The 16,483-nt window shown below is 42.0% G+C and overlaps 1 protein-coding gene across 4 annotated transcripts in view; it reads left to right on the top strand.

The window, feature by feature from the left end:
- FMNL2 (formin like 2) overlaps nt 1-16,483 on the top strand; it is a 303,778-nt gene that overhangs the window by 194,521 nt on the left and 92,774 nt on the right. For all 4 annotated transcript variants that reach the window (XM_044913291.1, XM_021703351.1, XM_044913290.1 and 1 more), the window contains exons 3-4: nt 5,915-5,995; nt 11,592-11,668. In XM_044913291.1, coding sequence (XP_044769226.1) covers nt 5,915-5,995; nt 11,592-11,668 — 158 coding nt within the window. The remainder of the gene's footprint in view (nt 1-5,914; nt 5,996-11,591; nt 11,669-16,483) is intronic.

A 16,483-nucleotide genomic window follows, 5' to 3' on the forward strand; every position in this document is an offset into this window, starting at 1 on the left:
ATTAACCCAGTATCTCCCTGTCCCAGCCCCTTCATTGAGTTCCTTTAAAAATGGCCTGGTTTTCCAATTTGGGCTGCAGTAGACTTGAACCCTAGTCATTAAGTGGAATCCAGTAAATGCTTTGTCTTTTCCTTATCTGCAGGGCAGGCCTCTGCATGGCAGGGTAGCCTTCGTGGTGGCCAGCAGGGGGAGGGGGGAGGCTCGCTAGCATAAGCTTTGGTAGACTGAGTTAGTGAGAAATGTGTAATTATGGAAGTCACTAGGGCAGTTTCAGAACCAGGAGAGATACCATACAGATATCTTCAGCATGGTAGGCTTATCAGCAAATGTCCTTTAGCTGTGACATGAGTTTGGCTAATTTATATCTAGCACATATGTATGCCCTGGACAGTGTTGACAATCTCTTTGCTTGCTTTTAAACTTGAAAAACTTACCCCTGATTTATGAGAGATGTGACTTGTCTATGACATCTAGAAGAAGTTTAATTCCTTGGACATTATTAAGGACTGTGTGCCAAGTGTTCTTCTGTATATACTGGAACTCAAAGAAAAATAGAACATGTTTCTACCCTTTTAAGAGCTTTTATTCTATCAAAAGCAAGATGAGCACACTTATTATGATGTCCTAGAAAGAACAAGGATCAGAGAGTCAGAAAGCTCGAGTCTGAATCTTTGATGTGTGTGTGTCTGATTTAAGGCAAATCATTTCATCTCTGAAGTTCACTTCCTCCATCTATAAAATGGAGGTGATCTCTACTTGGATAGAGAGGCTTGAGTGAGTTAAGAGGTCTAGAGAGGGGCGCCTGGGTGGCTCAGTCGTTAAGCGTCTGCCTTCGGCTCAGGTCATGATCCCAGGGCCCTGGGATCGAGCCCCACATCGGGCTCCCTGCTCCACGGGAAGCCTGCTTCTCCCTCTCCCACTCCCCCTGCTTGTGTTCCCTCTCTTGCTGTCTCTCTCTCTCTCTGTCAAATAAAATAAATAAAATCTTAAAAAAAAAAAAAAAGAGGTCTAGAGAATGTGGTAAACTGTAAAGTGTCACTCAAAGATAAGTGAATAATGCTTGAAAAACAAAAAGTGCTGCCCTGGATGGAAAGGTGATTGTGTTCTTGGGCTGGCATTAATGAAGTCGTTTTTAGCAGTGAGAAGAAATTTTCAGATCATTACTAGAGAAATTAATTTCTAAGAATCTAATTCATTAAAATGAAATACTGGCAATTGACACTGCAGCTTAATGAAGATTCTATGATTATCGGATGGGAGGGTGACCTGCCTGCGCCATGTCACCCCATTGATCCCTTACCACACCTTGTGTGTTCCCCTGTAAGTTGCACTTTTTTTTTTTTTTTTAAGATTTTATTTATTTATTTGACAGAGACACAGCGACAGAGGGAACACAAGCAGGGGGAGTGGGAGAGGGAGAAGCAGGCTTCCCGCCGAGCAGGGAGCCCGATGCGGGGCTTGATCCCAGGACCTTGGGATCATGACCTGAGCCGAAGGCAGACGCTTAACGACTGAGCCACCCAGGCGCCCCGTAAGTTGCACTCTTGGTCTAAGGAGGACCTTCCCTGGTAGAGGCATACCTTTCTTCCGTCAGGGGTGTGTAGTAGCTGCACACCCCTGCCATGGCCTCCAAACCAGCTCTCAGGATCCACGTGTAGGAGAGTGTAGGGTGGTCAAGCTTCCAAGACTACAGACTCCTCCAAATGAGGTGCTGCATGTGGCTGTCTGCCTTTCCTTGGGGGAAAAAGAGTCTGTGATCCTGGGTTTGTTCCCTCCCACACCTAATCCAGTGCAGTCTGTGGCCTAGTGTCCTGAATGTGAAGAAATGACTTTGGGCTCTTTGCGTTGAATGCTTATGGAGAAGGATTAAACACCCAGAGCGATTGTCATTTCCCATCCAGAAACATTTCAGGAGGAAAGTGTGATCACACAAAGAGATAAATGGCAGGGGTGCCTGGGTGGCTCAGTCAGTTAAGCGTCTGCCTTCAGTTCGGGTCATGATCCCAGGGTCCTGGGATCGAGTTCCGAATCGGGCTCTTGGCTCGGTGGGGAGTCTGCTTCTCCCTCTGCCCCTACCCACCCCTCATGTTTGCTCTCCTCCCTCCCCGTCTATCTGTCTGTCTGTCTGTCTCTCTCAAAAATAAATAAAACCTTTAAAAAAATTTTTTTAAAAAAGAGCTAAATGGCAGGAGGGCAGGGTGATGGGATGCTGTATGATGAGACGTTTAGAAGGAAATTTGTATTTCAAAAGTTCTTCCAAATGACATCAATTCACATTGACAAGTCACCATGATTAGAGAATATTTTTTATCCCTAAGAATAATAGTTCTATATCGTGGGACTCAAGCTGAGGACTTCATTTAATTAAGCTACTCACGTCAATGATGTTGAGCAAGCACATTAACTAGTTATTGAAAATAGCCCGTGAGATGCAGCAGATCTGGAAGTGAGGATGATGGAAAACTGCCAGCCAAGGCGTTTACAGGTTTCAGTGCAAAATCTAAAATTCTATTAGAGAAAAAAAAATTGTTAATTTAAATAAATATGCCAGTAATCCTTCCAAAGTCCTTCAAAGTGAATGTATTTTGGCAAGGTGTTGACATTCTCCAGTGTGTTCTCCCAAATGTTTCTATTGTCCAAATGGCCATATTGAAGACACAGAAAGAAAAGGTTTGGTGAGCCAGATACTGAATTTATAAACAGTAGCTCCTTTTGAGATTAGATGAACAACCCCAAGTTTTAGGGAAATGATTAGAACTTTTGTATTCTTTCTCCATACCAGTTTTATTTAAAGCCTTAGACTAGGCTCAGTTTTCTGAGTAGCAGATATAATGTAGACTTACTGTGTTGTGAAGCCTCAGGCTTCGTCATGAGGCTTAGTAAGTTATTCTTAACTTACTAAGTAAGTTATTAGTAAGTTATTCAGACAAGTGAAAAACGTGACTAAAACAACAGCAAATTTTGATAAGCACGTTTGAAAAAGTATGTATTAATTGTAGACTTTGTCCGTAATTTCAGGGGAATAATTAAAAGGAAAAACTTATAGGACCAATGAATGTATATATTTGAGAAAAAGCTCCCTGGGTCACGACAGTCTTGAGTAGGAAATGAAGAAAGGTGCATTTGTTGCCTGTCAAAAATGGGATTCACTGAGTGAATTCCAGCCTGTTATATGTGCCAGGGAACCAGATTTCATTGTTTTATTTTTTTGAGGTGGGGCACGTGGTGGGGGGGGGTGGGCAGAGGGAGAGTGAGAGAGAATCTTAAGCAGGCTTCGCACCCAGAGTGGAGCCTGTCGTGGGGCTCGATCTCACGACCCTGAGATCATGACCTGAGCCAAAACAAGTTAGATGCTCAACCAACTGAGCCACCCAGGCGCCCCTAGATTTCGTTATTATAATAAATTAGCTCTTCTGTTGTGAAGACATTGCCTAAAATAACAATCATTAGATGTTTTTCAGCAACTGTCCACAGATTCAAATTTAGGTCTTCAAGTAACTACTATATTAGCCAGCGTTAAAATTCATTGAGTTTCATGTATTAGGGACCTTTATGAGGTAGGAGGTGTTTGCTGTAATGGAAGGGAGCACAGTTTGAGTTGTCCCTGGTCATAGGAATTTTAAATATGGAAAATTGGATTGTGTTTTTAAAAAGCGTAAGTTTTCTTGATATTCTAATAGCTATTGTCATACGCAAGGTTGGAAATAATAACTGGCTTCTAGGTAGCTTATCAGTGTCTTTTTTGGAGTTTTTTGTGATTATTTTAGTCTTCAGCTGGGCTATTGCTAAAGTCCTGTGGCAGTTGGATCCTGAAGTGATGGTGATTTAAAATAAAAGTGGGCGGGGGCTTTATACATAGACCATTTGATAGCATTAGAGATGTCAAATATTTGTGAATTGTTATTTAGAAATTGCTTGCAAAATTTGGAGGAATAATTAGGAATAATATGCTGGGGTGCGTGGGTGGCTCAGTCAGTCAACCGTCTGCCTTCGGCTCAGGTCATGATCCCAACGTCCTGGGATCTCCACGAGTGGGCTCCTTGCTCAGCGGGGACCCTGCTTCTTCCTCTCCCTCTTCCCTGCTCATGCTCTCTCTCTCTCTCTCTCTCCCCTCTCAAGTAAATAAATAAAATCTTTAAAAAATTAGAAATAATAGGCTAATCTTTTTTGTTAACAGCTCTGTTGAGATTCGGTTTATAAACTATGAAATTCCTCATCATTTTTAACTAAAGGGGAAATATAGACAGGTGTCTCACTATAAGGCCCTTCTATGTTAAAGCATTTTAAACAACAAAGCATATGTTTTCACTAATAGGGTGATCTTTTTGATAGTAATGAGATGATCTTTTGGCCTTTCTAAATCTGTAAGCAAGCAAGACTTGAGTGGACCAGGGAGATGCTGTGGTTCCCTGTGTTGGAGAAATACAAGTTTGTAGAGGATAAACACATGCTTAAACATGCTGAACAGTTGTCAATATTGTGAAATCCTCAAAAACTCCCTTGTGGCATAAGCAATAATCAGGTTAAAAAGAATTACTAGAAAAGCATAGAAGAGACCCTGATAAGAATGGTTTTGATTTCATGACAAATCTTAGTTTTTTCCTTTTAGAGCGGATTCATTTAAACTTGAACATGTGTGTGAAATGTAGCATAGGTCCAGAAACAGTTGTGAAACCTAAGAAGAGCATAGTGAGTAGGATAAAGCTAGTGCCTGTGTAACCACCTTGTGGATGAAGAAATAGAACCTTGCAGCCTCTTGGGATCACTGGGCATTTCCCTTCCCCCACCTCAGTCCTCTGTTGTTTTAATGCTAATCCTCTCTTCCCCCACCCCCTAGATATATAGGTATGTGTCAATAAATAAAATGGCTTATGTATGTGTCCCTACCATTAAAGTTTAATTTTGCCTGTCTTGTGAATCCATAGAAATGAAATCACATTCTGTTTGGCTCAACATCAGGTTTATAAGATCCATCCATATAGAAGCATGCAGTACAGTTTGTTCATTTTCATTGGAATATAGTATACCATTGTATGAACATAATATGAGCACTTATCCATTTTATAGTTTGCGGGCATTTGGGTTTTACCCAGTTTTTTCCTACTGCTTATTATAAGCTGCTTTGGACATTATAGTCTATAAAAGCTGATACACATGGGCATGAGTTTCTCAAAGTGTGGTGCCTCCATGCACAGCCTTAGCATAAGACTTGTTAGTGATGCAGATTGTCAGGTCCCATCCCAGGTTTATATTCAAATACCACCTTGGGATATATATTCTATCTTTATATGCTTATTTCAGTGACTGTGGCTTTGCTAAAAATATTTCTGGGTCTTCTAATTTGGAACAGCCTCAGGAACCCATTAATGATCACATACGTTCATTTGTACTCATACAGATAGGCACACGCCTAGACTCATTACTCATTTTTGAAACAAATGGTTTTTTTCCAGTTTGAGTCAAGGTTTCGGTATTTTCGAAGAATAATATTCAAAAGAAAAGGATTTGCCCACATTGAAGACAACCCAGAGTATGCAGTGGACTGAAGACCTACTGAAGGGGGCCGCGGATGCGGGTTGGGCAGAGCATTTTTCTGGAGTGAGGGCCGCAGAGCCCCACAGACACGGTGGGACAGACCACAGAGTAGGGCAGACGCAGGCTCAGATCCATTTGTACCACTGACTAGCTGTGTCTTAGGGAAGTAGTGAATTTCTCGGAGCTTCGCTTTTCTCCTCTGCAAAGCAAGGATAATAACCTTCACTATAAAGATTCAAAACCATTCACAAGCCCTGCAGATACATAAAGATTATCTGCAGGGCCACACCTACAATGGAAGCATGTCAGCCCTGGGTCTGGTGTGGCCACGCTCATGCCTTCATAGCTTTCATGCTTTTTACTTTTGTGCTTCCTGCAGGAACGATTCCAGGTGAAGAATCCTCCCCATACATACATTCAAAAGCTCAAAGGCTATCTGGATCCAGCTGTAACCAGGAAGGTAAGATGGATTTGTTTTCACTCTTTGTTGTCACTTCCTCTGGAGTGTGCATTGGAGGGACCTTCCTTCCTCTGCACTACAGCCTCTGCTGGAGCCTCCAGGAAACCAGTCTTGGGAGATAGACACCATGAGAAAACAAAGAAGAAAGCCATCCTTCTTGTGTAAGGATGTGTTTGAAAGTGCTTTCCCAAGACGGGCGTCACGTACCTCTGATGGTTAGTGAGTCACTGCCATTTCCAATTACACAGGGCAGTGAGTCCAGCCCAGAGGTGTTCAGGCCCCTGGAAAAGCAGCCTTAGCGAAGGGAATACTTGTCTTTCATGCCTTGGTGCGTTTCCAGAGGCCTTGAAAAATCACTGGGGCTTTGTCATCCCAGCTGTGCACTCACATCCTATGTTGATGCTCTTAGCAGCTTCCCCCCGCCCCGGCCTCACCCTGCCCCTGGCCCCAAGAAGGTAAGGAGAGAATAGTTGATTCCATTCTCAACTGACTCTCTCCTTTTGCAAACAAGCTGTGCTTTGTGCAGACACACAATTGGTTTAAACCGATGCCTTGGGGTAAAGCATGTAGCCTGGCACAGCCCTGCAGGCCGGGATCAGTCCTGGGATGTCTCAGCACCGAGCTGTCCTTGCTCAGGATGGGGATGGGCGCTCTTCACCAGAGAGCACTTGTTTTGGGGTTGACCTTCCACAACTCCTGCTTTCAAGGCTGCAGCAAAAATAACTGGAGCTGAATTCCCCCTGTTGTTTTAGGGTGTGACTCATGAGAGAAGAAAGACGCACTTTTCCTAGTTTCCCAGTGTCTCCAGGGCTCTTGTAAATTTTTAAAAAAATCTTTATCTTCTACTCTAAATATTCCTCCACGCCCCCCACCCTCAGCTCACTGCCCCCTATCCAAAAAAAAAGGCAAGCAAATGAGAACAGCTATTCCTTCCTTTTGGAAGTTTCTTGGCCTTTTGTCCTATGCCTAACACGAGACAGGCAGAAGAAATACCATCTGGGATGATGGTGACAGTGTGCTGTAGACTTGGCTGTCGGCTACACACATGTGACCTGACTGTGGTGCAGCCTCTTCTAAGAATGTACCTGTCGAAGTATCATGATAGCCCCCTCACAAATATGGCTCACATGTGTTTCTTTTCTTTAAAGAGCTTCTGTTCGGCCCCCTAAATGAGACAGCTGCCCAATTCTTACCTCTTTCTTGTCTCCTTCCCCAAGGATAGGGCAGCCTTCAATTTCATCAGATTACAGAGGGTTAAATGAAGACCCCCCCCCCCGCCCCAAACACAACCCAGGACAAACCAGGAGGTTTTGGGGGCTGTTTCTTTTTAAAGGAGCAGCAAGATTCTACTTGAGAAATATTTTCAGAAATCCCCTCAACTTGAAACCCTCGGGCTGGACCGCTCGGACCCCGGCCTTGGACACTCTCGTCTGCAGCTGAGTGTTGCCGAAGCGCTGGTGTTTGTGCCCAGACTGAGTGTTCCTCACACACACAGTTCTCTCCCTATTCATCAGACTCTTAGGAGAAAGGAGAGAGTAAGAGAACTCCCCGAGAAGTCTTCTCAGAGGCCGTCCCTGAGTGTGGTAAGGAGGAGATGCTTGGACGGAACAGGAGGCTTTGTCCTGGCACAGTTCCGGTTCTCTTCTGGAACAATTATTCCTCAGTGAAGCAAAGGATGTAAAAGAAATAAGCTGCTTAGGGCGCCTGGGTGGCTCAGTTGGTTAAGCGACTGCCTTCGGCTCAGGTCATGATCCTGGAGTCCCGGGATCGAGTCCCGCATCGGGCTCCCTGCTCGGCGAGGAGCCTGCTTCTCCCTCTTACCCTCCCCCCTCTCATGTACTCTCTCTCTCTCTCTCATTCTCGCTCTCTCAAAAAAATAAATAAATCTTTAAAAAAAAAAAAAAAAAGAAATAAGCTGCTTAGTTTTGCTCCATTGCAAATAACTTAATAAAGGACGAAGACAAGGATATCTGTTTGGGCTGACCTTCACTTGTGAACTCTCAGCCCCAGACTGCGTGTGTTCATCTGAGTGGCCTCGTTCGGTCCGTGCCTTGCTTTTCAAGTCAGTCAGTCAGTCGAGAAGAAAAAAAAAAAATGGATGTTGGAGCAACCACTGGCAATAGGAAATGATCTGTTCGACTGAAGCCTAGAGAAAGGAAATTTTGCTTGGAGTAAGGCAGCGCTTGCAAGTAGAATGAGTTTCAGATTCTCAGTTATACCGCGGCAGGGAAGAGGGAAGATTTCAAATCCAGGCTTTCAATTTTAGCCGGTCTAGGCTGAGTCGTCTTCCCTTCACTGTGTCTGGAGTCCTCGAATACTTTTCACTCATTTATCTTTTATACACATCGAATAGATGATATTTAATTTGCTGTCTTCTAAAAAAAAATTTCATAAGTGTGTTCTATTTAGATTTTCTTCTAAATAGTTTTAGATCTGAACCCCTGGAGGGCAGGCATGGAAGAGCCTAAATTAGATATCTCTGTGAGCAGGACTCTCCAAAGCAGTCTCTTCATTGCATACCAGGCGGTGCTAGTCTGTGATCTGGGGGGATGTGCCCAGGAAAAAGGCTACATACAGACCGTGAAGAAAGGAGGGGGTTCTCTGCAGGCAGTGCGGTTGTGAAATGAAACCTATTGCGTGGATCTTTGCGGGGGCTCATCCCTGGGCCTGCCTTTTATGGGACGGGGCCCAGGGAATGGTGCTCACGGCTCGCTGATGGTACCTGCTTCTTGTCGCAGCTCCCCACAGGCACGTGATTTGTCTTTGCAGGGTTTTGAAGTGTGCCGAATACGTTGCCGAAGTGCAGAGCATTAGCAATCATTGTTTATGTGTTAGCGAGGTGGATGCCAAGGCTTCTCCATAGCCCTGAGTCCTGCTGGAGATTGCACAGTTCCCGAGAGAACATCATACAGGGGCAGAGTCAGTGTGGTTTTTTATCTGTTACCTCGCAGCTGCAAAAGTGTAGTGACTGCCAAGAAATGTTCTCTGCTCCTGGTGTCATTCCTGGTATCTCCTAGTGTTTTGATCGAGGTCCTCTGTTTTGATATATGCCTCTTAGTCCTTCAGCAGATCCTCTTTTGTACTGTGTTGTGTCCTTCAGTGCTGTGCTGGGTGCTTTTGTGGCTCGTGATGACCTTCCCCTAAGGACCTGCGAAGGCCACCGGGAGCCAGTCAGAACTGTGTATGAGGCGTAGCTGGGAACACTGAGCTGCTTTCTAAAGCTCACAGTGGCAGGCGGTCCGAGACTGGTGACTCCGACATGGGAATGTCCTTCTAGGAGCAGTTGTGTGGCAGAGACTCTGCCTCATCAGCAGTCCTCATTGCTGGAAAGCTCTTCGGGAGACACTGGGCTCAGATGTCCCTCCAAAGGATACACGACTCTTCTGTCATTTCTTAGGCCTTTCTTTCTTTTTTTTTTAAATTTATTTTTTATTATTATTTAATCACCATACGTTACATCATTAGTTTTTGACGTAGAGTTCCACGATTCATTATTTGCGTATAACACCCAGTGCTCCATGCAGAACGTGCCCTCTTTAATACCCATCACCAGGCTAGCCCATCCTCCCACCCCCCGCCTTTCTTGACAAAAGAGGGGAGTGGCTCTTTTTTCCTTGCATTGGGGATGCTTTAATTTCACATATCTGACTACCTGGATTCTAGCAACCGAGAAAGTCGGAAACTGTGGGACTCTGTTGGCTTCCCTGGGGCCTTGGTAAGGGGCAGTTTGTTGGGGGTGGAGAGGAGAAGAGGATGACAGGAGCCCGCCCATGCTGAGCAGGGTTCCAGTCTTCACTGGGACACCAGGGCCTCCTGGCTCTCCACACCCCACATCCTGCTTTTCCCGCCTTCCTCCATTCCTTCCTGTCCTTGGATGCCTTCACCTTGGGACCTGGATGACTCCGTTTCCACTGCAATTGGGGCAGCAGAGGAGAAGGGTCCCTAATATCCTGAGCTGGAATTCTCACAGCCTTTTCTTGGAGACCGTGTAAAATGCAGGTGGTTTGATTTTGTAGCACAGAGAGCGTAGAGCTCTTCTTAGAAGGCATGGCCCATCAAATGTCCCACTTCCAGAGTGGCCTAAAACTTCAGTTACTATAAATAAATGTTTCTGGAAGAAATTGTGTTCCTGAGAACTGATGTGCATCATGACCCAGTGATACGTGGGGGTCATTTAGAGTTGAGAGGATAGAGAAGCATACATTCACTGCCAGAGGGGGATTCGTTGAAGAAAGAAAGGCCTGAGGGAGTTCTGGAAGGATTGGTGGAATTTTGATGGGCCAGGGAATGAGGAAGGGCATTCTGAAAGTAGGAGGGACCTTCCAAATAAAGGCTCATGGGCAGAGGTAACTCTGAATGCTTATTTTTGGGAAATGCTAACATGATTCTGCAGAAAATAATTAACATAGCAGTCCTGAGATGGCTACCTTAGAAAGGCCAGCTTGCCAGGGTGGCTCTTTGTTGGCAACTGAGAACTTGCATTTCAGGAGAGTTCATACCTTTCCCTGATAAGAATGATTCATTGTGCCAACAATATGGTGTATGCTGAATGCCTTTTTGCTTGCAGGCAGTCTGGACTTTTGGTGTGTGCTAGGCAGAGAATGCCAGAATGACCAGTCCCCAGTAAAAACCCAGGGCACTGAGTCTCTAATGAGCTTCCCCGGTGGACAGCATTTCACAGATACTATCATTGTGATTCCTCTTGCAAAGGACACAAATTGTTCTTACCGTGAAAATCAGCTTCTAAGAAAGGAGACTATTGCAAGCTTGTATCTGGTTTCTTCTGGACTTCACCCCATGCACCTTTCCCTTTGTTGATTGTGCCTTGTATATCTTTGCTGTAATAAATCTTAGCCGTAACAACAACTATATGCCAAGTCCTAGGAGGAAGTCTTAGCAAATCATTGAAACTGGGACCGGGGGAGTCTTAGGGACCCCAACACTTAGGCATATTGGTGAATATTGTTGTAGGGCAAGGAGAAATAGTCTACTTACTCAAAGACACCTAGTACATGAAATAAATTTTTCCCAGTCCTTTCTTAGAAGCTGATTTTCATGATAAGAACAATTTGTGTCCTTTGCAAAAAGAAAGGTGAGAGAAGCCCACTTTATTTATTTATTTATTTATTTAATTTAACATTTTTAATTTAAATTCAGTTAATTAACGTATAATGTATTGTTGGTTTCAGAGGTAGAGGTCAGTGATTCATCAGTCTTCTGTTAACACCCAGTGTTCATTATATCGTATGCCCTCCTTAATGTCCATCATCCAGTTACCACATTCCTCCATCCCCTCCCCTCCAGCAACCCTCAGTTTGTTTCCTGTGATTAAGAGTCTCTTATGGTTTGTCTCCCTCTCTGATTCTGTCTTGTTTTATTTTTTCCTCTCTTCCCCTATGATCCTCTGTTTTGTTTCTTAAATTCCACATATCCACGAGATCATATGAAAATTGTCTTTCTCTGATTGGCTTATTTCACTTAGAGAGAAGCCCACTTTAAAAGCAGAGATATTTTCATATTGGGGTAAACATTACAAATGGCACTTACAGCAGTTGATAAAATATGTTTTGTGAGAATATGTGTTCTTGAATTCTAGAAATTCAGACGGCGTGTTCAGGAATCCACACAAGTGCTAAGAGAACTGGAAATTTCTTTAAGAACCAACCATATTGGGTAAGTTTGCCTATTTAACATTTTAGCTTTAAGGCTTTTGGACACTTTACAAAGTGACTGAATCATATCCAAAGAATTAAGCTTCCTTGCTGATCATTAAAAGTTAAGAGACTGAGGTTTAGATGGGTGGAACATTTGTTGGTACTTGAATTGCTCACTGTACAATTATCAGTAGAAGCAGAACAGTCTTTGATTTGGGCTCTTATAACAATCCTAAAATTCTTTGCTTGGATGCAGTGATAGTGCTTGGTCTCTTGGGTGCGTAACCATTCCTGGCACATCAGGAACTCCCAACAAGTAATGAACTCTGAGATACTGGAGGATCTCTTAGCTGTCACTGGGGTTCTCCGAGCTCATTAGTTGAAGCAGCTTCATTGTCCTTCCCTCAGTTCCAGAAGGGAAGAGAAGCGGGAGTGATGTCCTCTTACACCCCTCATTGCACTTAGTTGTTCTGAGTCTCTTTGTCCTGCATCCCCCAATTTTTAGGACCGGGAGTGTAAATCCACTCCAGAAAGTAAAGTTTGGGGGATCTCAGCGCTAAGCATTTCTAAGAGTTTTTCATGTGGCTTGCCTCTAGCAAGCACAACTTTATTACATTCTCCCTTATTCCTAGAAGAGCATAATTGTACAGTACCTTAGAATAACATGGTTTATCTCCATGGCAGAAGGATACCAGATCTCCTATTTTATAGCTTTAGTTCTTCCTAAAGTACCTATTGAACATCGAGCAAGTGATTTAGCCTCTCTGCACTTTCTTTGAATTTAACAGTGGGAAGACTGTAGATTTTAGATCCTTCAGAACTTTCTCCTGTGACACTCTTTGCAGGTCTATTGGAAATGAAGTTTTGTATGTTACAGTATAGTTTTAAAGATTATTCTGTAAAATAAATATACTACATAAATAATAGTTTACTTCCACTTCAGACTGTGTTAGGTATAAGCCAATAAAATGGTTAATTTGCACAGTTATTTCAGAATAAGCTTTTTTAAATTGTGGATATGCAAGGCTGATTGATATGTGATGAAGCTTGGGTGAGAATGTTCATTTCCTAAAGGATAACTTTGCACATAATGTCCCCTTGAGAATGAAGTAGTTGGAAAATAAGTGATTTCTGTAGTTGATAATCACTTTGAGAAAATGGGCTGTCAAACAGTAGATCATAGAATCATGATTTTAGAACATGATTTTAGAACTGGAAGAGAAATTAAGGATTCCCCAGTTCCTCCTTTTACAGATGAAAAGCATTCAGGACCAGAGAAGGTGAGTGGCTCCTGTGAAGTCCACGCTGTACAGCCCAGGTGCTGGGGTTCAAAATGCTGTGTTCTTTTTCTTATGTAGTTAAATCTGGCAGTTCTTCCCTGGAAAGGAAGTAAGGTAATCAGGGCTCTGGGATCAGAGCAATGAGGCCTGTCTTTTGGGGATGAAAATGGTGGTGATTTAATACAGTTGGGCATCCAAGCTTGGGAAATTCAAATACTTTCCAATATTTGGGGATCAGGAACTAGATTCCGTTTGGTAAGGCCCAAACCCATGTTGTTGGCACTTCTTACGATGGTGGAATGAGCTGCAGCCAGGGTTTCTACGAATTGTCGAGGAGAATTTCTTCAAGCATTGCTGAAATAACATGAAATTGACCATCACATACCAAAGCAAGACAGTCATTTCCAATACAGAGTTGGCTGAATAGAAGAGCCCTGGTTGGGAGGGAGCCAGTGCAAATCTGTAAGCAATCGGAGTGGTGTGCTGTTTCGGATGCTATAGGCATGTTGAACGATTCTCACATTTCTTTCATCTTTAGCATCTGAAGTTTCCCTTTGTCTACCACCTATGTGCAAGACTTTCTGCAAGCTTTGGCTTTAGCAGCAGAAACATTCATGGAGGTGCATTGTCTGGTTGTATGCAAGCATTTATTAGCATGGCCTTATATGGAAGGAAACCACGCACCAGGGTTTTGACCTATCTCGACTGTCCTGAAAACCTAAGCAAGCCTGCACTGGACTCTAACTCCGATGGAAACTAACACGCTTGACCTCGTTTGATTGGGAAATCTTCTGAATTACTCAGTAGTGTGAAAATAATCAATTACTACAGTGAGGAATTCTTGGAATGCAGTGGGCTATCTAAGAGATTCATAGATTTTATTGTACTTTCTTGAGGTACCATAATAGAATGGTAATTGGGTGCCCATTTATTTTATGGAAAGAGAGATTGTGGTTCAGATTTTTGCCATGCTCTTGATTAGTTATTAAATAAATTACTTAGATAAAGTGCATAAATTCTTTGTATTTATTTACCATGTGACCTAAGTTAACTTCTCATCTATAAAATGAGGATAATAATATTTGCCAATAGGAATGTTGCAAGGTTAAATGAGATAATTTATAAAAGACCTAATATAGGGTCTAATACGTAGTAATTACTCAAAATATGATAACTATTGTTGTTAGGCTTGTTGAAAATAATAATAATTCAATAGTATGTATCTCTAAGGAATTCCATACAGAGATTGTTACTTTCTCTGTCTGAAATGACCCTGACACCTAGGAGATTGTGATTCCCAGAAATTAAGAGGAAGAATTACATTTAAATATCTACTTGTCCTGAAGAAGTTATTATTGGCACACGCTTGTGTTTTAAGCTTAAAGTCTGGGGCTTTGCTGAGCATAACATTCCAAGCTACAGCTTTGTCAAGCAAAGAGTTTGTTCTGAGTATTGATATAAGCCTAAAACTCTGTAAATGGAGCAGTGTTCTGAGAAAGAAAATTAATTTTCTTTGAGCCAAATTGAAATAAGAATTGGACTAGAAAAAGTCTTATTCACTTACTCTTAGGAACTATAATAAAAGAGAAGAATTAGATTATGACTAATCCAAGCCCTTGAAGGGACTTGAAAGGAGCCAAGCCCTGTGAGAACACATTGGCTGTGCGGTGTGCGTGGGCCGATGTCGTGATATTTTGTATGTCAGGCTGATAAGATTCAAGGGGTGGTGATGGTGGTGAGCTGGATAGGTTTATGGGCTTTATTCCATGGCACTGAGGTATAGTTTCTCTCTCCTTCCAGGTACTTTATTTTAATAAAACTCTCCATTATGATAGAAAATTGCTTTTCATCCTGAATGCGAGAACGTAGAAGTTCTGAAAGATGTTCATTTCACTTTATCTCATTGGAGCTGAGAGAATGGGCCTGAGGTTGTGGGAGGAATGTGCCAGTTGGCAGGGACAAGGTTTGTACAAAGGGGAAGGAGCCTGGAAACTCTCAGTGAAGGTCTGTCTTCCCTCCTGCATTTCCCAGTATCTCGGTGACCTGGTGCTGTGCCAGGCCAAAAAATAAGAGACAGAAGAGTAAGGCTGGTTTTAACAGGTATACAACATGTTTGGGGTATGTGTGTATCAAGCTACCCTATGATTAATTCATTCTTAGATGTTGATTCTTAGAAATCCTCAAGATTACAATCTTATCATTTATTAAACATGTTCAGTGTGTTATTTCTTACAAAAATCTTTTTATTATTGGCCTTTACCTCTGAGCCCATGTTTTATAGATGAGGAAACTGAGTCACCTATTAATTATCTCGCTCCAGTCCACATAACTGAGAAGCACTGAGATTGTTCAGATGTTATCTAAACTGGGAGTTACTAAATTTTTTTGATTTCAGGACTCCTTTACTCTCTCAAATTATTTTGAACCCTAATATGCTTTTGTTTATGTGGGTTTTTTTCTCTTAATGTTTACCATATTGGAAATTTAAACTGATAGATGTTAACTTTCCTTATTCAATAAATTTTAGTATTTATTTTAAAGTAAATAATGTAAATATATAAATACAAAATAATAAACATAGCACAGACAACATATTTTGTGAAAAATATTTTCCAAAGCAAGAAGGAAAATTAGTGACAAGGGGGGCATTTTTACAAATCTCTTTAATGTCTGGTTAATAGAAGGCAGATGGATTCTGATTTCTTTGTCTGCATTTGATTTGTTGTAATATGTTGTATATGTATGTGAAGATGTATATGAAGAAAACCTGGCCTTACATACATACATCACTTGAAAAAAGTAGTTTTTAAATAACCTTTTCAGATTGTTGTGGATATTCTTCTTTGATAGTACACCATCCTTCAAGGAGCGGTAATTTCTTAGAGTTACTTGCAATGTAGAATCTGAAACGGTATCAATGAGCTTTTGTACTTTGTTAAACTAAAACTCACTGTGCTGTTTTGAAAATTGAATAGGTCTTTCTACCCAGGCGTAATTTTGGGTAACATCATGAATTGGTCATTTGGAAAATATTGTTTCACTGAATTATTCTGATCTTTCAAGAATTGAGACATTTTATTCTACAATATAAAAACAGTTGCATTCATTAATAATTACCAGTCTCATCTGAATATCCTTTAAGTATTGGGAAGTTGTCAAGCTTGTGGTGGTCAAAGCAAGTGTTCCAAAATTTTCATTTTTTTTGGTAGAAACCTCAAATTTTATCATGGACAACAAATACTGTCAGTTGTTTTCCTTGAAACAACAGGCTCACTTCATTCACTTTTGAGAAAATGTCTGCCAAACACCAAACAGAATAACCACAGTTGTTAGTCATTTTCTATTTCATATGTAAAAAAAAAAATAACCCGAAAAACACACAAACCAAAAAAAAAACCCAAAAAACCAAAAAACTCGTTCAGTCTGTGACTCAAACAACTGCACAGGTGCTTTTCCTGGAGACAACTGTGGTACTAGGGTAGGCAGCAGAAGTGCTTTATTTGGGCTTTCCATTTTGTCACATAGAAAATTTAAAAGATGTAAACTCAAGGGAC

This window comes from Neomonachus schauinslandi, chromosome 3, assembly GCF_002201575.2.
Source record: "Neomonachus schauinslandi chromosome 3, ASM220157v2, whole genome shotgun sequence".
Classification (NCBI taxonomy): domain Eukaryota; kingdom Metazoa; phylum Chordata; class Mammalia; order Carnivora; family Phocidae; genus Neomonachus; species Neomonachus schauinslandi.